General features: G+C 35.3%; 1 protein-coding gene across 2 annotated transcripts in view; it reads left to right on the top strand.

Annotated features, from left to right (window-relative positions):
- Positions 1–22,947, top strand: part of LOC120072689 (RIBOSOMAL RNA PROCESSING 5) — a 40,019-nt gene that overhangs the window by 5,756 nt on the left and 11,316 nt on the right. For both annotated transcript variants that reach the window (XM_039025139.2, XM_039025138.2), the window contains exons 5-23: positions 5,416–5,515; positions 6,041–6,159; positions 6,282–6,404; positions 6,975–7,046; positions 8,892–8,984; positions 12,720–12,833; positions 12,915–13,037; positions 14,370–14,555; positions 14,983–15,057; positions 16,411–16,547; positions 18,796–18,930; positions 19,540–19,685; positions 19,787–19,852; positions 20,769–20,875; positions 20,983–21,063; positions 21,136–21,210; positions 21,305–21,406; positions 22,458–22,614; positions 22,697–22,845. In XM_039025139.2, the coding sequence (XP_038881067.2) occupies positions 5,416–5,515; positions 6,041–6,159; positions 6,282–6,404; positions 6,975–7,046; positions 8,892–8,984; positions 12,720–12,833; positions 12,915–13,037; positions 14,370–14,555; positions 14,983–15,057; positions 16,411–16,547; positions 18,796–18,930; positions 19,540–19,685; positions 19,787–19,852; positions 20,769–20,875; positions 20,983–21,063; positions 21,136–21,210; positions 21,305–21,406; positions 22,458–22,614; positions 22,697–22,845 (2,160 nt within the window). The remainder of the gene's footprint in view (positions 1–5,415; positions 5,516–6,040; positions 6,160–6,281; positions 6,405–6,974; positions 7,047–8,891; positions 8,985–12,719; positions 12,834–12,914; positions 13,038–14,369; positions 14,556–14,982; positions 15,058–16,410; positions 16,548–18,795; positions 18,931–19,539; positions 19,686–19,786; positions 19,853–20,768; positions 20,876–20,982; positions 21,064–21,135; positions 21,211–21,304; positions 21,407–22,457; positions 22,615–22,696; positions 22,846–22,947) is intronic.

Here is a 22,947-nt window from a genome sequence, read left to right as displayed (position 1 = left end):
GAGCTCCCAAAGAAAGATTTTATTTTTTTGGGATATCTATCTTTCCAAATCACTGAATAAAGATCAGCAAGACAGAGTTCAAGTTACCCACCAAATCTGCCATAAGAGATTTAATAGTAAAATCCATTGAAGGATCAAGCTGCTCCAACCAAGTATCAGGAGAGGAATGCAAATGGACAAAGGCCAGATAAAGGGATAATGAAGCCCATTCAACAATCTCCAACTCAGTAAGATTACGACGTAAGTTCAAATTCCATGCAAACGTAGAAGGGATCCAAGCATTAGCAACAGTTAGGCTCTTGAACAAGACGTTAAAGCCTCGGATAAGCATTGGCAAAAACACCACAACTAAGCCAAGAGTCATGCCAAAAAGACGTAGAAGCACCATCACCAATACGATGACTAATCCGATTGGCAATTAGTCAATAAAATGACAAATGTACCTCCATGGAGCTTTGGAAGAACTACCAGAGATAGGAGTGGGCCACACACAATCATAAGAATAATACTTAGCAACGATGAGATTCTTCCATAAGGCATCATGCTCAGATAAGAATCGCCAAATCTATTTTGCAAGAAGAGTAGAATTTCGATGTTCAAAATTTCCAATGTCATTGAGGTCACTGATAAATCACCCAATTCACATTATGCAAGCTTCTATCACCATGAGAACCTTCTCAAAAGAAGTCACAAATCAATTTATCAAGGCAATTAATAATAGAGGAAGGAGTTTGAAACCAAGACAAATAATAAAGTAGGGAGGCTAGAAAGAGTGGCTTGAATATGCGTGTGTCATCAGTAAACTGTAAATGGTTTATGTTGTTGAACACCAATGCCCTTTTGAAATATATGCATACTTCCAATTATGAAGTTTATGCTGAAATCTTTCCACCACAGGCTGCCAAAATAAAACAAACTTAGAATTGCCACCCAAAGGAAGCCCTGAATAAGATGCAGACCAGAAACCTCTTTTACACCCAAAAGAACGCGATAACCATTCAAAATCAGAGTTTGGAACATGAATTGCAAGAAGCTTACTCTTAGCAAGATTGATTTTAAGCCCTGAAGCACATTAAAAAATGTGGACAATGTCAAACAAGCTCTGTATGGTAGATCTCTTAGTAGTAGAGAACAACAAAGTGTCATCAGTAAACTGTAAATGGTTCAAAGAAAAAGCCGATTGATTGAAAGGATGAGCAACAGTAAGACCCAAAGCGAAGCTATGATCAAGAAGACAACTCATACAATCAACAACTAAAATAAATAAGAAGGGAGAGAGAGGGTCCCTCTATCTTATGCCGTGTGAGGGAATAATCTTGCCACAAGGGCGACCATTAATAATGATGTAGTAATTTGCACTATTGATGCAACCTCTAATCCAAGTGCGCCAGTGACAACCAAAACCTTTAATCTGGAGAATGAGGTCGAGAAAGTCTCAATTAGTCGTATCAAAGGCCTTTTCAAGGTCAAGTTTTAAGACAACCCCTGGTTTTTTCCTAAAAGTCCAATCATCAATGAGTTCATTAGCCATCAAGGAAGCATCAAGAGAATCTGTTTATTAGCCACAAAAGCAAGTTGATTGGCAGCAATGGTGAAAGGAAGAACCTTCTTTAAACGATTCGATAAAACACAAGCAATAATCTTGTAAGCACATGGAATGAGGCTAATCGGACGATAATCAGAAACAGATTTAGAGTCAACTTTCCTAGGAATTAGGCAGATACAAGTCTTATTTAGCTTAACATTAATAACCCCAGATGTGTAAAGGTCATTAATAAGTAACATCATATCAGATTTAAGAGTAGTCTAGAAAAACTTGAAAAACTCGGTTGTAAAACCATCAGGGCCAGGGGATTTACTAGTGCCAAGGGAGGAGACAACTGAAAAAATCTCATCTTCAGTAAAGGGGCGCTCTAGATCCATGGCTTGAGAGGAAGAAATAGGATTCCAATCAAAGATTAGTTGGAAGAAAGCGCAAGAATTTAGTCTCAATAGCATGAGAAGTCAAAAGACTAGTGCTATCCCTGGATAGAATTTCAATAATGGAGGATTTACGACGGCGGGCAGCAACAATTTTGTGGAAAAATCGATTGTTTTAATCACCTTCAAGAAGCCATTTAAGCTTACAACGCTGCTGCTAATGGGATCTTGAACAGTCAGATTTTCAATTTGTTCCTGGAGTAAGCAATGCCTATTAAGCTGTTCCTCATTATGGGTGTTTATCTTCCAGATCATCTAATGCTTTTAACTATGACACAAGTGAAGGAAGCTTTGTAATCACGTTGAGTGTTATTCCATTCACGAATAATTGTTTTCAAACCTTATAGCTTCAAGTTCAACATAAAACCATGGCCAGGCCAATAAGTAATAGAGTGGTGATTCCACCAATCCTCGATATAGGGATGGAAAGAAGGAACCTGAAGCCATGAATTCTCAAATCTAAAGGAGCAAAGACCCCAATCAATATTTCTCGAAGATAAGACCAATGGGAAGTGGTCGGATGTGATTCGATCCAAGCGAGTAATTGATCCAAATTTATGAAGACAATTCTCTGTAAGTAAAAATCGATCAAGAAGAGACAAATATTATATAGGGCTAGAGTTAGACCAAGTAAAGCAATCATTCGTCAACGGAATATCCCATAATTGATAGTCAGATATCCATTGATTGAAAGCACGCATACTAGAGGATATTGTTCTGTTATGTGATTCCTCCCAGGACCATCTAGTGATGTTGAAGTCGCCACCAATAACCTAGTTTTCACCTCCCAATCCTGCTAAATCCTCTAGCTCTTGCCAAAAATCAGCTTTAAAAGCATTACCTGATGGGCCATAAACGGCCAAAAAGAGAAGCCATCTGCCAATGATACATGAATTGAAACAGAAAAGTGACCCTGGATAAACTCGAGAATAGAGAAATCAGAGGCACTCTAAAGAATAAGAATACCCTATGATGTATCAATGGCATCTAAGCAGTCCAACCAATGTAGAAGAGTTCCAAATAGATTTAATAAAAAAGGAATCAATTGATGATACCTTTGTTTCTTGTAGGAGAAAAATACCAGGGTTATGTTGTTGAACTTGCTTCTTAACCAAAGTACGCTTCTTCCAAGAATCAAGACCTCGGGCATTCCAAGTGATGAATTTCATTGGTTTTCGGATGTGCCCTCCCTAATAACCAAGGTTGTAGATTTATCATAGTGGATCAAGGAGAAAAGGCCTTGTAATTTTCGTTGAAGCTTGGGTTTTTTGCTAGTAGTATTTGTGATTTTTTTGGTTTTGGAAGTAGGAGGAGGAATAGATTATGGAAGGACTCTAGAGATGCTAGTTCATGGAGACTAAATGGGTGAAGATGATGGCTGCTGTTGGTTAATTGGGTGAAGGGCATTAATTGGGGAGTTGGTGTCTTGGTCAATGGGAAAGTCGGATGGGGGGTCCGGATTAGGGCTTTAAGTCTGGTGGGAGGGGGGAAGAGTATGTATTGGCAAATGGTGAGTTTCATTTGGCTGGTCGTCAAAGATGGTCATATCAAGGGTGAATCCTGTTTCTTTGGTGGGGCTAGAAAGATATCCTTCTGTATCAGAACCGACAAAGGGAAGATTTGATTTGTTGGCTGAGGTGAAATGCATAGTGCCAGCTTGTAAGGTGGTAAGCCGTGCTCGAAAGGTAACTGCAAAGAGAGAAGGTTGTGAAAAAGAGGGTGAGGCCAAATTTGTGGGACTATTATTCTGGTTTTGGAAACTAAAGGATGGGGTTAACTCGAGTGGTTTAATATGGCTAGGGTTTTCGGTCGGATTGGGGAGAGATATTGGGTTGAGATGTGGGCCCATTGTTTGGTCAATCAAGGAGAGGGAAGGGGGAAGATTTATCTGCTCCTTAATTGTAGGAGATTCGCGCAATGGCTCAAGATATTGGGAGAGGGTGGGAGAGTTCGATTGATTTGTTTTAGCAGCAATGAACTTACCTTTTTCATTCATTCGAGAGTCAATGAGATCTACGATTTCAACATCTACGTTAATGTTATTTCCTTGTGAAGAGATAGGGTTCTGCCGCTGCCCCTGTACTCTGGCGTCGACAACTTGGATTTTCACAGTTGTTTGATCGTCGACCAGCTCCCTTGGTAGTTGGATTTCATATGGAATGAAGCCTCTCTTATTTTCATGGATCTTCAAGTGTGCAAAATAGAGAATTGGGCCTCTTTCAGTTTGATTTGAGGGATGAAGATATCCACCACACATGTCATCAATGTACTTGAAGGTGGCTTCGGTCCAATATGTAATTGGGAGATGAAACACGTCGATCCATCCTCCATTAGATGCTAAGATGTTGGTTGAATGATGAGGGTATGGATGGTGAAAGAAACTTGAGTTTCAGATGACCATGGTTAACCAATCCGAATTAGCACATAATTTTTAAGCAATTTCTGAGCTATAAACATGCAATAGGGCTTTGTTGTCAGAGAGAGGGTTAATAGTGCTGCGAGATGATAGATATGTTTTGAGACATTCTCGGATAACTGGCTATGAATCAGTGTGCAAATCGTTGGACAGTCACCATAGCTTTCCAATCTAACCTGTGGATGCAGGGGGGCTAGAGAAGAACTTGAACTGCCCTGATTGGGTGGGAGAGTATCATTATGATGTTGAAGGGTGGGTGCTTCTTGTTTGAACGACTGCTTTATTTGATCGAGTAGTAGTGTTGATTGTTGCATTTTTCAGTGAACTAGGTTTCCTGGTATAATCAGATATCAATGAAAAGAAAGAAAACCAGCTGTCTTTTGTCTAACATGGCAGGGATGAGGATATTGGTGTGGTGGCCAGATTATTCTAGTAAGGTAAGCTTGCCAAAATAGCCATATTTGTTATCGTGCTTTTCAAGTCAGAGTATCACCATTGTCATTCAACATTCTGAAAAATATGTGGTTGCAGGGGTCCTTGAAAAGAGAGTTGAAAGAGGTGGCTAGCCATTCAAGAGATTTCCATGAGACAAAAATTGAGTGAACGTTGGAATGGCTTTGTTCAGATAGCTTGAAGTGTTTTCCTTTGATCAGTGCAATCAGTGATAGAGAGAATTTTCCGGTCAATATGGATTGACCGGATAATAGTGGAAGTATTGGTCGGAGGTGGCTGTGGCATGGTGGTCGGAGCTAGATATGGTAATTACTATGGTGGGGAGGATGATAGGAGAGGGGAGAGGAGAGAGGAGAGAGCATTTTGGTAGCGTCCATTTGCCAGACCTTATCATTGATATGGGATAGATCTCATCCTTCTCGTTTTTCTTTCTAATATTGTTTTCTGTTCTATGATATCCATTAATGATATTGAATCATGCAATTGCTAAGTTTTTTTTTTTTGCGTTTTAACCATTTAGTGAATATGGTTTTGTTGTTGGTACATATAAATGAATACTCTTTCAGGTTCTAACATCATATGTGAAAAGCATTGAAGATCATGGCTACATTCTTCATTTTGGTTTGACTTCTTTCACTGGGTTTTTGCCAAAGACCAAACAATCTGGTAAGAAGTCCTTGTGTTGTTGTTGGTTTTTTTTTTTTTTTGAAGAAAAAGAAGTCCCGACCAACTATTTTAGAAATAAGTTTGAGATTAAAATTGTATCACTTTGTATTAGATGGACCCTCGGTGTTTGGGCTTGTTTTGTTTCCCAATAGTATTTTTGCTTATATTGTTCTCCTGGGAAGTGATGAGGGTGCTACGGGGGTGGTAACCTAGTTGAGATGATTGGGTGCACTTCCTGATCCTAAAGTTTTGCTCTGCTAGTATCTTGTTGTATTTTGAGCATTAGACTCATTTCATTATTTTAAAGAAGAGGCTTGTTTCTTGTTTCAAAAAAAAAAAAAAAATTGTAAGTCTAAAAACTCAAAGAGAGAAAGATGGAAGTTCAATTAGGTATATTTATCATGTTTTATATTTTAATTTTCAATATTGCATTTTTCATATGTATTTGTAATTGTAATCAGCACAATACTTTTTACAAATTGTGATTGTGTTTTGCTTCTTGTCCTTTGTTTTTGGTTTTTGCAGATCAACCTGGGAATGAAGTGCAAGTTGGGCAACTTCTTCAATGTGTTGTTAGAAGCATTGACAAAACTCGTAAAGTGGTTTATTTTAGCTCTGATCAAGATATTGTGTCCAGCAGTGTGGTAATATCCATGTGTCCTTCATTTTCTATGCTACTTTTTTTTGGTTCTCTCAGTGAGTTCCCCTTCCATCAGTTGTTATCATGGCTCATCATTGTTATGATTTTAATTCATAAATGTTACAGGCGAAGGATCTAAAAGGTATTTCAATCGACCTTCTCATCCCTGGCATGATGGTTAGTGCACGAGTACAATCAACCCTTGAAAATGGGATCTTGCTGTCCTTTCTCACTTATTTTAATGGAACTGTGAGTTATTATCCATCTACCTTTTAATTTGTTTAAACATATCAATACATTTAGGATCATGTTGTGGGAGGTGCTTTTGAATCCAACTTAAGGGAGGAGGTAAAATTTTGTGGGAGATGACAGTTTTTAGAGGGATCGAGAGATTGGGTTATGAAGTTTGGGGTGGCTAGGTTCAATGACTCGTTGTGGGCGTTGGCTACTAGACCTTTTTTCTAATCATGATTTTGACTTGTTCTCTGGGATTGGAGTAGTTTTCGGTAGATAGGATCATACTCCTTTTGGTTGGGGCTTATTTTTTGTATGCCTTTTTGTATTCTTTCATTTCTCTTTATGGAATCCTGGTATCTTACACAAGAAAAAGAAATAAAATACATTTAGGATCCTAACTCAACCGTTATTCATCTAGTGGTTTAGTGGTAAAGGCATCTATGTCTTCCCGAAGTTTGAATGTTAAATCCCTGCTCCATAATTGTTGAACTTAAAAAAGATGATTATTCTTCTTATTTCTTTAAAATGTACCCATTTATTGCTTTGTTTGACATGCTTTTGTCGTCAATTGCTTTTTTTCAGGTTGATATGTTTCACTTGCAAAATAGTTTTCATTCTTCAAATTGGAAAGATTATTACAACCAAAACATGAAGGTATCATGTGAAATTATTCGCTAGTTACATTCTATTACACTAATCTTTACCATGATGCCAAACTCATGTCATATCTTGGATTTTCTCCAATTTGTTGCTATAGGTTCAGTAAATCAATAAGAAGGTACCACAGGTATCTATTTTCTTTAGAAACCAATTTTGAAAGCACGCTAGTCATGAGTCATCCATGTTTTGACTGGTTCAAACTCCTTAATAAAAATTATAAAATCTGATTTGGATGTAAAATATTGCACGGGGTTTCCAACCAAACATTCATCTGTCAAGTGCCAGCCCAGTTTTTAAGCAAGAGGAGAGAACTAGGTCTTCTGTGCTTTATAGGTGATTTGTGAATGGTTTTGCATAGTATTACTTTCCTGGATTGTTTCTTACCGAACATTGAATTAAGGACTGTGCAGTTTGGTCTTTTACTTGGCAATAGCTTACTATTGGTTAGGTGGTTAAAACAGTTAGGCTTAGTATGAGATTGCTGTAGCTTTTAAAATAATTGTTGTTAGGTTTGCTTTATGAAATATCAGTTGTGAAAGGAAGTAAAATAGTGTTTAGTAAATTTTAATTTTTTAAATTAGAAAAATTAGATATGGTGTTTGACAAATTAATACTAAATTGATGTAATTTAATTTCAACTAATTTTATTTAATATAAAATTATTTGATAAACGTTTAAGAAAAATAATTGTCCTGCACGTAAACTGACCCAGACACTCACAATATCTAAAAAAAGAAAAATAATTATTGTAAGACACTTGAATTATTTAAAATTTGAAAATATATGTGCAAAATATATCAATATGGAAGAATATTGTTAGAATATATTTATCTAAATGGTTAAAAAAGTAGCAAATTTTTAGAAAAGCTAAATCTAAAAGCTATTGCTATCAACTTTTACCTGTTAGAATTTAAAAAGTGATTCTCATAGATTAATTAATAATTTAATTTACCCATTGTTTTGTTTTCTCATTTTGGTTGGTGAATTGTATTTTGTAATGGGTATGATGTAGGTGCTAAGGATGTGTCAATCTAGTTGAGATATCCAGGTGCACCTGACCCTTTGTTCGTGTTCAGTGGCTGGATTATTCCTTTCATCTTTTGTATCTTGAACATTAGCCTCTTTTCATTACATTAATGAAAAGTCCTGGTTCCGTTTTAACAAAATCTATAATTTTATTTACCAAACAATGAGTGCGGTTAAGATTTTTCCAAAATCACTTTCTACGATTGCAAACACAATCCCAAACGAAGCTTTAGTATATTGATTGAAGCTAATGGTCAGGATGGCAGTCAAGTTAATATGAGTCAGCTTTCTAAAATATAATTCGGTCAATACAATAATACAAAGGTCTGTTGCAGTGTCTATCAGGTTGATTGGCCTGGTGTTAACTTTGAGCATTAGTCTCGATGTTTTATATTGTCATTATAATTGGTAATCAGGGGGATTTTGGATGAAAAGAGATGTTAAAAATCTCTCCATGAACGACCATTCCTCTCCTAACACGTTACAAGCTTCATGAATATCTTTGTAGGATTTTTTTCCTTATGGTTCAATATGTTTTCCCCATTTTTCAATGTATACTTTCTTTGATGATTATGTTTTTGCCTCTGCCACTTAATTAATGGTTTTTTCTTATGTGCTGCTATTCGAAGCACATTTCTAATTGATGGTAAATGGCCAATTATTTTTGTATCCTGAATCCAATCAAATTAGTTCTTACTCCATTACATTAATGAAATTGTGTTTCCGTTTTTTTTAAAATGGGTTCTTCCTTCGAGTTCTATTTCTTGGACCTTGTCGTATATTAATGTTAATTTTATATTTTTTCTTATAAAGGTGAATGCTCGGATATTATTTATTGATCCTTCAACTAGAGCTGTGGGGTTGACATTGATTCCACATCTCATTCATAACAAGGCTGCATCTCCAGTAAGTTATTATAAAAATGTCTGAAAAATCATTAAGTGAATTATTTAGAGCTGGAAATTGACTGATATTAAAATTTTGGTTATGTTTAATACCTTCTCTCATTGGGTGTTTATTGCCAAGGGTCCATTCATTTAATGGGTTTTGCCATGGGCAAAACAAACATTTAATATATTTATTTGTTTCACAGGTTTTCATTTTAAACAAATCTAGGATATTATTATTTAGGGAATGTAAAGACCCAACAAACATGAGGTTTTCAATAACCTGTGTTACATAGGTGGGATTTTTGTGTCTTTTTTTTTTTTTTTTTTTAAAGAATTTTCTTATGATTCAGTTTCTTTGTATTTTGGAGCATTTTTTTTTTCAAAAAGGGGATACTTTTATACCTAGGAAAAATATGACCTGATGAATGAATGAAACACCTCAATTACACCTTTCATGATTCACATCCATGTATGAGGTCCTATTTTCTATTACCACATGCGTGAACATCTTAATGACATTGAACAAACATTGTCAATCAACACACGTTATCAATCATCACACTTTCCAGTCATCATACTTTATGGCCAATACGTAGATATGTATCCAATTGGCCTTAAGGCCGTCCATCAGAAAGATCCACTTACCTTAAAATAAAGTTCCAACACAAGTCACCACAAAGGTTCTTGCCTGGCCTAAACGATTCTTGCCAAGTGTTATTAAATTTCAAAGATTAGGAAAAAAGATTAAACCCCTAATTGGCTCTATAAAAATACCCAAACAAAAAGGCCGTTAGGATTACCTAAGCAATTGTTAATGAATTGTCACTCTTGAAACCAAATGTTTCCAACTTTGACAATTACTCTTAAACTAGACACAAATTCAATGATTATTGCTGTTTTAGAATCACTTAGAACAACCTTAAAGAGATGGATGGTTTGTTGCCAAAGATTCCAAGAATCCAAAAGGGTTTTTTTCCATTTTGTAAAAGAAACCCTTATTGATATGAATAAGGGGAAGACTCCGAAGAACTACAATAGAGATTACCAATTACTGACTAAGAAAAGATAAACTGAAATGAGTAAAAGGGTCCTTTAATTTACACCAAGAAAAAACAGTAGACAAAACTAACTCAAAAAGTCGAGCAGAAGAAAAACATGTATCATGAAAAAGTCGTCTGTTCTTTTTACCCCATAAGCACCAAAGGAAAGCACGGATAAAAGCCAACCAAATGACCTTCTTAGTTCCACCAAAAGGATGTCCCACTAACATCGAGGCCAAAGCATTAGAAATATCATGAGGACAAGTGAAATACCAACCAGAAAGAGGCAAGAGAAGGTTCCAAATGTCAGTAGCAAAAGAACAGTGAAAAAATAGATGAACTGACGATTTAGCATGTTGTGACACATATGACACCAAGATAGAGAAAGAGACATTTAAGGCATATGACGCTGCAAACGATTAGCAGTATTAATGGTAGCGGTGGTTGTATGAGGAGAGCCAACGACAAAGGGTGCTAGGAGAGAGAGAGGTGTCGCAAGTGAGGGAGAAAGAGAGGGAGATAACCCACACAACTGATTTGGGAGATAACCCATTAACTGGCGACAATTAACATGAGGAGCAACCGAGCAAAGATCGATGGTGGTGTCTTGATTGATCGGTAGCAGTGGCGATTTGTAGAGAGAGAAAATCAAAAGATAGGGAGACGGAGGAGAGTAAATCAAGAGAGGGAAAAACACACTTGTGTGAGAAAGAGGGTGCTTCGCGTGGCAGCATGCAACGATGGAGACGGAGGATGATCGTGCAGGCGAACAACAATTGGCAAAAGATTGGGAGAGAGATAGAGAGGCACTCGAGCGAGAGGGTGATGGGAATGTAGGTTTTCTTTGTGACCGTGGATGGTGAGTTGGGAGAGAAAAAGATGAGATTGATGAGGGAGGTGGTTGAATGGGTATTTAAAAAACAAAATTTCTCATTTTCTTTTCTTTTTCTTTTTCCCCCAAACCCTAGATGACCTTGTCATCAGCTAATGAACCAGCCATTTTATGCCCAAATCCTAGTCAAAAACTGACAAATCAGCCACTTTAAGCCCAAATCTTCCCCAACTTTAATTCAATAATCCCCACGAGCCCAATGAAATTATATTGACCTTAACTTAATCCAAATGGGGATTTTAGAATCCAAGATGAAAAGGTACATAAACCAAATCAATTGAGAAAAAATAAATTAACCTCACCTAGGGCTCACGGCATTACAAGATTCAAAGACATTCTTCCTTTGTGCTGCTCCTTCCATGGTGCATTCAGACATTAGTTAGAGGACTTCACTTGGTGAGGGGCTGTCCGTTTCTTCAGACTCTCTGGTTTCTGTGGTTGAACTCGTTCGGTTTATGTTTTGTGTGAAACTGGGACAGTAATGGTATGATTGAGGAGGTGCTTCTGTGTATTTTGGCAGAAGGGCAACGTTTGGTGGCATTCTAGTAACTCCTTTGGCTCGAGCTTTGCCCCTTTTTGTAAATTTCATACATAAATGAAATTTGTTTCTTATCCAAAAAAAAAAAAAATCATTTTATGATATTCCAAGACACATCTTCTTCCATTTTATAAATTTTGTGTTGTATCTTTCTGGACCAGGTGATTTATCATTTTTGATTCCCTCGATGCTGGAAAAGTGCTAAAATCTTCTCCTCAATGAGAAGCTCCACTAGATTCCTTAGTATTAGACTTGGGCGGGCTGATCCCAATCTAAAGCCTTCAAAGATTTTCTTCATTTGATTCCACTTTACATTCATAATACTTTTGCCTTTATATGGTAATACTAGTTTTTTACAATTTTTCTTGTTTCCCTCTGGCAGACATCCTCGTCTCTTGAAGAGACTTTCCATCATATATTCTTGTAAAGAATTTCATATTCAAAGTATTCTCTGTCAAATTCCCCTCATTCTTGATGTTATACTCTCTTGGAACTTTTGTAATTATTGTTCTTTTGATATTCCAGTTAAGTGGAAAGTTGGTTGTAACTTCTCCTTTGTATCCCTCTTTTCATTCACTTCACAAAAGAAAAAAGGGATCTTCTTGTTTTATAGAATAAAAATGGTACATTTTTGACAGACTAGTGTCTAAGCATTCTAATAAATTTCAATATTATGTACATAAATGTGTCTATGGTACTAAAGAATTTTCTGTTGTATATATTTCGTTGATCAACTTAGATCAGAGGCCTTCCGTTTACATTCTTTTGTTTGTATATTTATTCCTTTATTTCTCACGAAAAAAGAAAGAAGAAATCCTATTATATATCAGAAACTATATAACTAGTATCTTTCACTTAGTTTTCACTGAGTGGTGCAAATTGTAGAAACTTGCAGTTAGACACTATGTAGATTAATTTATTTAACAAGTTATTGGTGTTACTTTTGGTAGTTGCCGGGGTTCCCAGAGTTACATTATAATTTTGTTCCTACACTGATGATCACTTTGTAAATAAGTTTAACTGTAGTATTGTTAAAAATGACTAACATGATTCAAACATATAGCATCAATCTGTCTCGAAAATTTCTTTACTCTCCTTGTGTACTTTGCCATGCATGTATAATGTTGGGTGGTCAATAACTTCAACCTTGCAAAATGTCTCCATAATTCTCTATATGTGTCCTTATACTTCTAGATGCATTGTCTATTTGACCATGTACATTTACTGTTTGTTACTTACTCCTGAAATTTTTGAATTTATTTTCTCTCATTTTCAATGTAGCATGTGAGAATTGGTGATATATATGATTCTGCAAAAGTTGTTAGGGTTGATAGAGGTTCCGGCCTGCTTCTTGAAGTAACATCTTCTCCGGAATCAACTCCAACATTCGTTAGTGTGAGTTTCTTTAGTTGCTTTTGTTGTTTATAACTATTAGTGCCTTCTTGTTAACCAGTTTATAATTTATATTGACTGCAGGTATCTGATATGGCTGAAGAGGTCGTGAAAAAGATTGGAAAGAAGTTTAAAGAGGGGAGTCATGTTCGTGTTCGTATTCTTGGCTTTAGACATTTGGAGGGACTTGCAATTGGGACTTTGAAGGTTGTGTTCCTTGATTAACTTTACGAAAAATGAAGCAACACTAATATGATATCCATCAATCACTAGGTTGTCAGCTTTAATTGTTTGGTAAGATGCAACTTTATATTGGAAAAACGTGTAAAAGAATGAGAAGAAGATGAAACATGGTCAAGAGAATAAAATCAGTTAACCTGTAGTTGGAGGGAGGGAGGGAGGGAGGGGGGGTGGGTGGGGACAATTTACACCATGTGAAGTGTTTAAAAGGCAGTGTGTTAAAACTATCAAAACTCTGTTCTTGAAGATCTGAGCATTTCTTTCAAAACCACGTTAGCCGGAGGAAAGTCCTAGAGAAGTTGAGCCAAAGAGGCCTTTTTCTCATTCTTGGAGGGGTGTCCACTATCCTGTGAGCCGAAGAGAGAAAATGTCCACAAGGAACCAACCTGAAAATGAAAGAGAGAAACAAAAGCAGCCTCATAAAATAATGGTCAAATGTAGAGTGGTTTAGTGAACTTACAAAAACAAATCTTAGATAAACTTCTTGACCATATTTCAAACTAAGATAACATTTGGCTTGTTTTTTATTATTATTATTATTATTATTTTGTTAGAGCTCTTACTCTGAATGATGATTCTCAAACAAATCTTGGAACACTCCAAGTTTCTTGTTTAGCGATTTTCCTAGATTTCTAAGAGACTTCTGAAGTAAATGTAAAACCATCTAATCCAAGGGCTTATTAGAACCCAAATACACGTGATTGCCTTCCATATTTTATTTTTCTCAGAAAAAAAATTACTGGAATCTTTTATTATAGTCACGAATAGATTTTGTTAAGAATCTGGACACTCCTAATCTGATACTGAAGTTAAGTTGTCTCTTTTTCAGTTTCATCCTCTCTTACAAAACCTCGTCATTATCATTAAGGTTTTCCAATTAAACAATTTTCCACCTTGAAGGATTAACTTGATAGTGGAATGATAATGTGTTTTCATCTTTTTTTTTTCTTTTTTTTTTTGACCACTTTACTTCTCATTTCTTCCTCCAATTTTTCATTTTCTAAGTTAATAACCATGACCTCAAAGTTCAACAAGATATCCTTTGCTACTTCGCTCAAATAATTAGAGTTCTAGCCTCTTCAACAGTATGATCGGAGGATATTATAGTTGATATAGTTTTTGTTTGAGGTGTTGCTTTATACCATTGGATTATGGAAGTAATTAAGGCATTTTATTATTTCATCCTCTTTCATTCCTTCTTTTTTCTTTGCTTAGTTCACAGTTGGTTACATTTACAAATTGATGCACCCATTTGATATGAGCTCATTTGATAATAGAACATGTTCTGATTTTTGACAGGCCAGTGCCTTTGAAGGTCCAGTGTTTTCCTACTCAGATGTGAAGCCTGGGACGTTGATACGTGCTAAAGTCATAGTTGTCGATGATTTTGGTGCTATTGTGCAATTTCCTGGCGGTCTTAAAGCTCTGTGTCCTCTTAGTCACATGTCTGAGTTTGAAATTGCTAAACCTCGGAAAAAATTCAAGGTCATTATTTCGAACTGTTCCATTCCATAAAATCTATTTTTGGTTACATATGGCAAGAGATAGAATAACTTTTAAAGATCAGTATAGGGTACATGGAATCATCTGGGGATCTATTATTCAGTTCATATTTATATAGGGCTAGAAATGGCTCTGGAGATGGTTTGAATTTACAACAAATTGTGAAGTCCCAAGCAAAGGAGATTACAATAAGTCATCCAATTGGCTCAAATAGTCATAATTTATTGTTTTTAAAAAGATGGCCCATGAAAATTTAAAAACTGAGGGTGTTAACGTCTCTTATTTTCTCTGATGGACAACGTGGCGGATTGTTCTGTGTTACATAGGAAGCTATATTGATTGTGCTACGATTACATGAAATGTTTCTTAGTTTTGGAACTTCAAATTCTGTTGCCATGCCAATATGCAGGTTGGGGCTGAATTGATTTTCCGTGTGCTTGGTTGCAAGTCCAAGAGAATAACTGTTACACACAAGAAGACGCTCGTATGTTCCTTTTATTTGATCTGTATTTATATGGGTCCTTGAATCATATAAATATAGTTGCTCTTATTTGTTATTTATTAGTTTGGCAGGAGTTTCAGATACGAAATTTCAGGTTTTTTAAATAATATATTTTTTTTAATTTAAATTTTAAGTTTTTTAAAATGGGAAACAAATCATTTCATTGACATGAATGTAATCACAAAAAAGAGAGAACTTCCTATCCAATGGATGTACATAAAACTATCCCGATGAACTATAGTCTATAAGTGAGGATAGGCAGTGTTTTAAAAAGTCCTCCGGGCGGGGATAGGCTTTTTTTGCGCCTTGCACTTAAGTCCCAGAAGACTATTGTGCTTTATTGTGCCTTGAGCTTTAAAAAAACACTACGGATAGGCTTAATTGCAAAAGTGGGGAGCATAATTTACACCGAGATAGAGATAGAGAAATAGTTGATGAGAGGAGTGCTTATGTACGTACTGCAATCACGTAGTTGGTTGTCTTCTGTATGTTAGACTGAATTATCATCCCTGCTGATCCCAAGTTTCTTTGTTCTTGTATTTATATTCTTTGTCTCACTGTATTTTGAGCATTAAGCTCTCAATGAAAAGTTCAGTTTCTGTTTAAAATTTAAAGAATACGATTAAGTGTGATTTAGGCTATTGTGGTACTTTACATGCTGTTTAGTTAGTTACATTCTTTTTTCATTTAATCAGTAAAAAGTATTTTTTCCTTTTCTGAAAAAAAGTTGCATTGATATTTTTTGTTATTAATCAATTACAGGTTATAGCTTATTAATTAGCTTCTGTTGATTTACTCATATACAGTTTTAGTTAGAAACAACTAGTTACTTCCCAGTCATATACAGTTTTAGTTAGAAACAACAAGGATTCTTTTTACTATACTTAGGGGGCTCCAATGTTGTAGGCTTCATTATTTTACATGTTTAAATGGACTTCTATCTTCCCACACTTTTTTCCACGTTTCTGGTCATCATGCATTGTAAACCATACTGTCTATTCTCAGTTTAATTTTCCATCCAATAAAAATGTGAAAACGAACAATATGTAAACTTCTTAAGTTTGACAGTTTTAGTTTTAGCAATTGAAGAGTATCATGAGCTTTGCTTCCGTGCACGTGCATTAAAACCCTGCAATTATACCATTATCATAGTTTTTGATTAAATAATCCTAGACCAAGTATTCTATTTGTTATTGTACTCTGCAGTCTGCACTATCTTATTGACTGTAATTATTACATTCAACTCGTTTTGTTCTAGCTACTTTAAAATTAGGCTCTTGTCATAACTTGGACATCAGTATCTGCTTAGTTATTCTGATACATGCCAATTTACAGGTAAAATCAAAATTGGAGGTTCTTAGTTCATATGCTGATGCTACTGCAGGATTAGTGGCCCATGGCTGGATAACGAAGATTGAAAAACATGGTTGCTTTGTCAGGTTTTACAATGGGGTTCAAGGTTTTGCTCCTAGGCAAGTTGTATACTGCATCCATATAGCTTTTGAACTTATTATCTTTCTGTGGTTGACTAACTATAATTTGCCTATTTTCAAGATTTGCATATTGTAGTAACAAGAACTGTCATTTCATTTTCGCATCTTGTGAGCTGGGATGTGATAGGGAAGCCAGTGAACCTTGTGGGGTTAGAATTCGAGAATTTAAGGACTCGTAACAAAGTCATGTTGGCTAAATGGATTTTTCGTTTCTCCTCGAGCCTTAAACCCTTTGGTATAGGATTATTGCGATCAACTATGAATCTCATCCTTTTGAGTGTTGTCTGGTGGGGTTAAAAAGCAGTCTAAAAATGGGTGGAAAGATATATCCATTGAAGTCCCTTTCTTTCTTACCTGTTTATTATGCGTGAGTGATGGAAAGGAAGCATATTTTTGGGTGGATAAGTGAGTGGGGGATAGATTCCTATGTGCTAAGTCTCCTTCTGTTTATACCATTTTTCCTCTATGAGTAGTCCTATGTTGCTGATAACTCTCTTTTTTATTTGGTTCCTATCGTCTGTTGTTTCATAGGTAAACGTGGATGTCTCAACTCTATTGTCTTTGATGAGAGAGTTTGAGTTTAGACTTGAGAGAAAGGATGTTTGTTTTAAGCTTCCCTTGGGGTTTTTTTTGTAGTTCTTTCACTGGATGTTGGAACTTTTTTTTTTTTTTTTTTTTAAATTTTTTGTTTCTGTAGAAGATAAAAATTCCAAAGAAGGTTAAGTTCTTTGTTTGGTAGGTTATGCGTGAAAGCATTAATACTCTTGATTGGCTGTTAAGAAAGTTGGCTTCATTGGTTGGGCCCTTTTGTTGCATTCTTTGTCAGAATGTGGAGGAAGACATGGAGATATGATTTTGTGCAGTTAGTTTGGAGTTACTTTTTTTAGGCTGTTAGCATTCAATTAGCTCGTCACAAAGATTTAAGAGAGATGATCAGTGAGTTTCTTCTCCATCTATCGTTTAGGGAGAAGAGGAGGTTCTTTTGGCAAATTGGGGTGTGTGCTTTGTAGTGAGGTCTTTAAGGGAGAGGAATAATACAGTTGTTAGGGGGATGAAGAGGGATTTGAGTGATATTTGATCCTTGCTATGGTGCTATGTTCCTCTCTAGGCTTTCATGATGTAGTCTTGGAGCTTCCAACTTTAGTGATGTTCCCTTTGTGGGCTTGGATTTTTTGATGCCTTTGTATTTTTTTCATTGTTTTTCATTAAAAGGTTAGTTTTCATTAAACAAAAACCTTTTTTTTGGGCTATGTATAAGTAAATAAGCAATTAACCTTCTAACAAATATATAATGCAGTTATAATATTTTGATTTTAGACGGAGGTTGTGACCCTCCTTTCTTTATTGGGGGAAGTTGTGGTTAGGCAAGGGAGAAAGGATTTTTATTGTTGGAGTCTTAACCCTTATGATGGATTTATCGTAAATCTTTCTTTCAGTACTTACGAGATCCCTCCTCCTTTATAGAATTGGGTTTTTCTGCTTGTTGGAAGGTGGAAGTCCCAAAGAAGGTAAAGTTCTTTATTTGATAGGTTATTCATGGAATTGCACTTACGGGCGATTTTTTTGAGAGGTGGAGAGGGAACCTTTCACTGTTTGGTCCCTAGCTAATTTTAACGCATCTCTCTAGGGGTCCAAAAATCCAATGAAAGTTGTTCCCTTTTGAGGGGTGAAGATTGGAGATTCTTCTTCCAGGGTGCTCCCTTTTGCAGGCTGAATTTTTTGTATGCCTTTATATTCCTTTATTTTTTTTATTAATGAAAGTTGGTCTTTTATATAAAAAGAAAATAAAAGTACTTTCTATTTATGAATTAATAAAAAGTTTGTTTCCATTTAAAAAAAAAAGAAGAAAATAAATATTTTGATTCCAGATGTGGCTATTGTGAACTTTACTCTGTCCATCTTCTTTGTTCCAAGTTTTCATCTGCCACAAGATAGAAATTACGTTACTACCCTATTCTTTGTCTCAACTGACTCAAAGTCCTAGGTGTGTATAATTATTGTTATTTTCTCTGTTGGTTTCCTGTCTGTTCTTTTGTTTGAAGTAACTTCAATTGAAGTGAAATTGCTTGAATTTATAATGAGGAATGAAAGTTGCTAATGCTATTAGATTTTTGTACATTCTCGTGTAGCAAATTCATGTATACAGTTATTTTTTACTATTCTATTTGCGGAAGCTAATAATTATTCGCTTGTTATCGTAAATCTAATTTTTCCCGTTCTTATTCAGATTTGAGCTTGGAATAGAACCTGGTTCTGATCCAAGTTCAACATATCATATCGGTCAAGTCATCAAATGTAGAATAACAAGTTCTACTCCCTCCTCCAAGCGAATAAGCCTTAGTTTTGTAATGAAGCCTGCGAGGTTTGATTCTGTTTACCTCATATTTAGATAAGTATGGTCATTTCCTTTCTACATATGGAACTATTGGATATAGAACATTATAAATATGCCTCTGAAATTGTAGAAGTAGCCAAGTTGGTACATGAACAAATAATTCGTTTGTTAATTCTTGTGATCATGTACTGTTTATAGTCTCTAATTGGAATGCTGCTTTCTATTAAGTTTCTGGTTTCTTATAAAAAAAATAGAAGTAGGTTACTGAAATATCTGTCCCAGATAGGCGAGGTCTTTACTGGGATTCTTGTTGTCTTTTATACTTGTTCTGAGGATTTTTATTGATTTTGTTTTGTTTGCTTACTATTTTGTATTTAGAGCATTACTCTCTTTCCATTTCCTTAATGAAAAGTTATGTATCCCCTTTTTAGAAAGATGAAAAAACCCTGACTTCTTGTGAATGGGAACTACTAGGAAATAGGAAAGGCAAAATAGAATGGCACTAGTTAGCCATTTTGAGAGAAAAAATTAATTTTTCTTATGATTTTCTTCTATAGAAAAAAAAATGGAGAATTTGTTATTACATGCAACATAAGTTCTGACAGGTGTCATTATCATTGGAGAACTCAATTACAGGGTATCTGAGGACACAAAGGTTGAGTTGGGTCATATTGTAACGGGTGTGGTTGATGAAATAACTGAGACCCATGTAACATTGTATGTTAATAGATCCGGTTACTCAAGGGGAAGAATATCCATGGAACATCTGTCAGATCATCAGGGTATATATTGACCTTTACCTTAACGTGCACATTGTGTATTTTTCCTTTCTTGTGGATGTTATCTTTTGTTTATTTTCCTAATTAGTGATGCTTACTTGCAGCACATGCCTCTTCGATGAAGTCCGTGTTGAAGCCTGGATATCAATTTGATCAACTCCTTGTACTGGGTAGTTTTATTATTTCACATTCTTTTGCAAATTCAAGTTTAAAAGTTCTTATTTTGAAAAAATCAATATCTTCTTTTAAGAACATCGCTAGGGAAATATTGAAAGATATCGTTAGGATATTTGTAATTTGTTAGTAGTTGGTTATAAATTGACCTATGGTCACTTATTTGTAATTGGGTAGTTACATACAAGCAAGGTTTCAAATATTGATATCGGCATAGTATATAAATTATAAATTAAAAAAATCTAGAATCAAGAGGTTAAAGGTTCGTGTTCATGTTTGTGCTTGTTAGCATATTATTGTCTGGGTTAAATTGCAAATTTAGTTCCTATAGTTTGGATAAAGTTAGAATTCCTATAGTCTATAATTAGAATCTAGTCCCTATGGTTTGATAAAGCTTTCATAAATAGTTCCTACGGTGTAGGGATTATCCAGAGGATTTTATCAAACCATATGAACTATTTATGAGATTTTATTAAACCATAAGGACTAAGTTCTAACTTTTAAAACTATAGATACTAAATTCTTTCTCCAAACTATAAGGACCAAATTTGTAATTTACCCTTATTTTCACTATGTGTATAAATGCATGCATTGCAACTATCAATAATATATGTTCTTAAACACTTCCTGTAGTGTTCTCTCAGTAAAGTGATTGGAGAATTTGAAATGCTGCATTAAGTTGGTTCTGTTTTGCTTCATTTTATGAAAAGGTGGATTGTACTTGCTGCTTTATGTGATTTTAAGAGTATTTGGAACTTTTTGAAAATATTGTTTGGACCCATTTTCTTTTGTTTTCTTTCTGCTTTCCCCACAAGTACACCTAACTTTTCTTTTAATGGTAGCCTTTTCATCTGTAAATTCATTCATGATTTGGATGTTATGGTTTGATAATTCTTCTCCCACTATTTTCAGATATTGAAGGCCAAAATTTAATCCTCTCTGCAAAACAATCTCTAATCAATTTGGCTCATGTGCTTCCATCTGACCTGAGTCAAGTAAAGCAATATTCTGTTATCCATGTAAGTGGCTGATATATGCAAGCATTGGTCAAACATCAGTGTTGTGTCAATTTGATTTCTCTTGCTCTGAACTTCAACTCATTCTATCAATCTGTTCTCTCTTCTAGGGATTCATTTCTAACATAATAGAAAGAGGTTGTTTTGTTCGCTTTCTAGGACGTTTAACTGGCTTTTCTCCACGAAATAAGGTAACGAATTTTGTGACAAGATTTTTTCCAGTATTAATTCCAAATTTTAATCTCTGCATTCTTATGCTTCAGGCTATGGAAGACCGGAAATTGGATTTACAGGAAGCTTTTTACATTGGGCAATCTGTTCGGAGTAGTGTAGTTGATGTCAGTGACCTATTTTAAGGAAGAATATGCACAGTTGTAAAGTAGAAATATATTTGGTTGTAAACTAATATGTAATTGTATTTTGATATTTCAGGTTAGTGGTGAAACGGGTAGAATCACACTTTCTTTGAAGCAGTCAACTTGCTTTTCAACCGACGCCTCTTTTATACAGGAATTCTTTTTGACGGAAGAGAAGGTACATATTTGGTGTGGGGGGTGGGGGGCATATGTTGACAAATTACTATCATCGACAGTGAGAGGAGTAAAATGTTAATGATGATAGAAAAGTTGAACAGTCAAACTTGTGGCAATGTCAATATAAATATCTGTGAAATGTTGATGCTTGAAATATTCCGAGAAAAGCGAAAAAAGTTAAAACTGATAAATAATAGGTTAGAAGGGGTGGAGCTTGTTATGCACATATGTTTTGCCAACTTTTCTAGTATTTCTTGATGTTCTTGATGTTCTATCAATATTTCCATGGCTTAAAAATGATATGTTTCTTCATCTTGGTTTTGAAAGATTCAATTTTTACTCTATGGCTATAATATTCTTGTTTTGTTGTTGGTGTAAAGAACTTGTAGATTCTTTTTAAACTTAATATTTAATTGGTTTTTCTTTTGGCTTAGGTATACTTTTAGATGTACATCTGTGCATTCTTTTTTTAGGTTTCTGCTTTCTTTTTTACTTGTCTTACATAGTAAACAAGTTACATGGTTTGGAGTTGTCACTTTGAGGCATGTTTGGTTTCCACCTAGCATGGCCAACGGATTGTTGCTCCATGATTGAGGAGTTCCTTCTTAGTACGAGAAGGGATTTTTTTTTTTTTTTTTTTTTTTTTTTTTTTTGTTGTTGTTGTTGTGGGTGGGATATGTGGTTTTGTAGGCCTTTGAGTGTGAGAATTATTAGAATCTTTCGAGGGTTGAGAGGACTTTGGTTGATGTTTGGGGCCTTGTTCGGTTTCATTTTTTTGGGTGGTTACATCTTTTTGTAATTACTCGGTGGGTCTTTTTTTTTTTTGACTGGATCCCCTTACGGAAGCTTGGCTCCTTTTGTTTTGTCTTCATTCTTGTATGTCCTTGTATTCTTTTGTTCATTCTTGTTGGAAATTGGGTTATCTTTCCCAAATAGTGAACGAGTCACATGAAGTTGATCTTTCAAGGCCTTTCAAACCATGTAATTTTTACTATGTATCAGCTAACTTAGTTATTTTTTTTAATGCTTTAAATTGACATGGTTCTATACAGATTGCAAAGCTCCAATCATTGGATGAATCAAACTGGGCAGAAGAATTTTCAATTGGTAGTGTGGTTGAGGGAGAAGTTCAAGAGGTCAAGGATATTGGAGTTACTATCAGCTTTGAGAAGTACCATGATGTTTTTGGTTTTATTGCACTCCATGGATGTAAGTTCTATGTATTATTTTTTATTACCTGACTGATTTTGATAGAAGACTGCTTGTAACTAGTGTTATATAATCTGTGCAGTGAGTGGGTCCATAGTGGAAACAGGTTCTACTATTCAGGCTGCTGTTCTTGATGTCTCTAAAACTGAACGGCTTGTTGATTTATCCTTAAAACCTGAAATAGTTGATAACTGGATGGCAAACAATTCTAGCCGGCAAACTAGTAGGAAGGTGAAGCCTAATATTCAGTTCTATATAAGTAAAAATATTTTTTTTTCCCCTTTCTATAGTGCTTCTGACAAGAGAGCTAAGCCAGAGATGACTTGTTTTGAA

This window comes from Benincasa hispida, chromosome 3 (genome assembly GCF_027475165.1).
Source record: "Benincasa hispida cultivar pf3 chromosome 3, pf3_genome.v1.1, whole genome shotgun sequence".
In the NCBI taxonomy this organism is placed as follows: Eukaryota; Viridiplantae; Streptophyta; class Magnoliopsida; order Cucurbitales; family Cucurbitaceae; genus Benincasa; species Benincasa hispida.
Note: the sequence above shows the minus strand (reverse complement) of the source record. Positions and strands in the feature narration are given on the sequence as shown.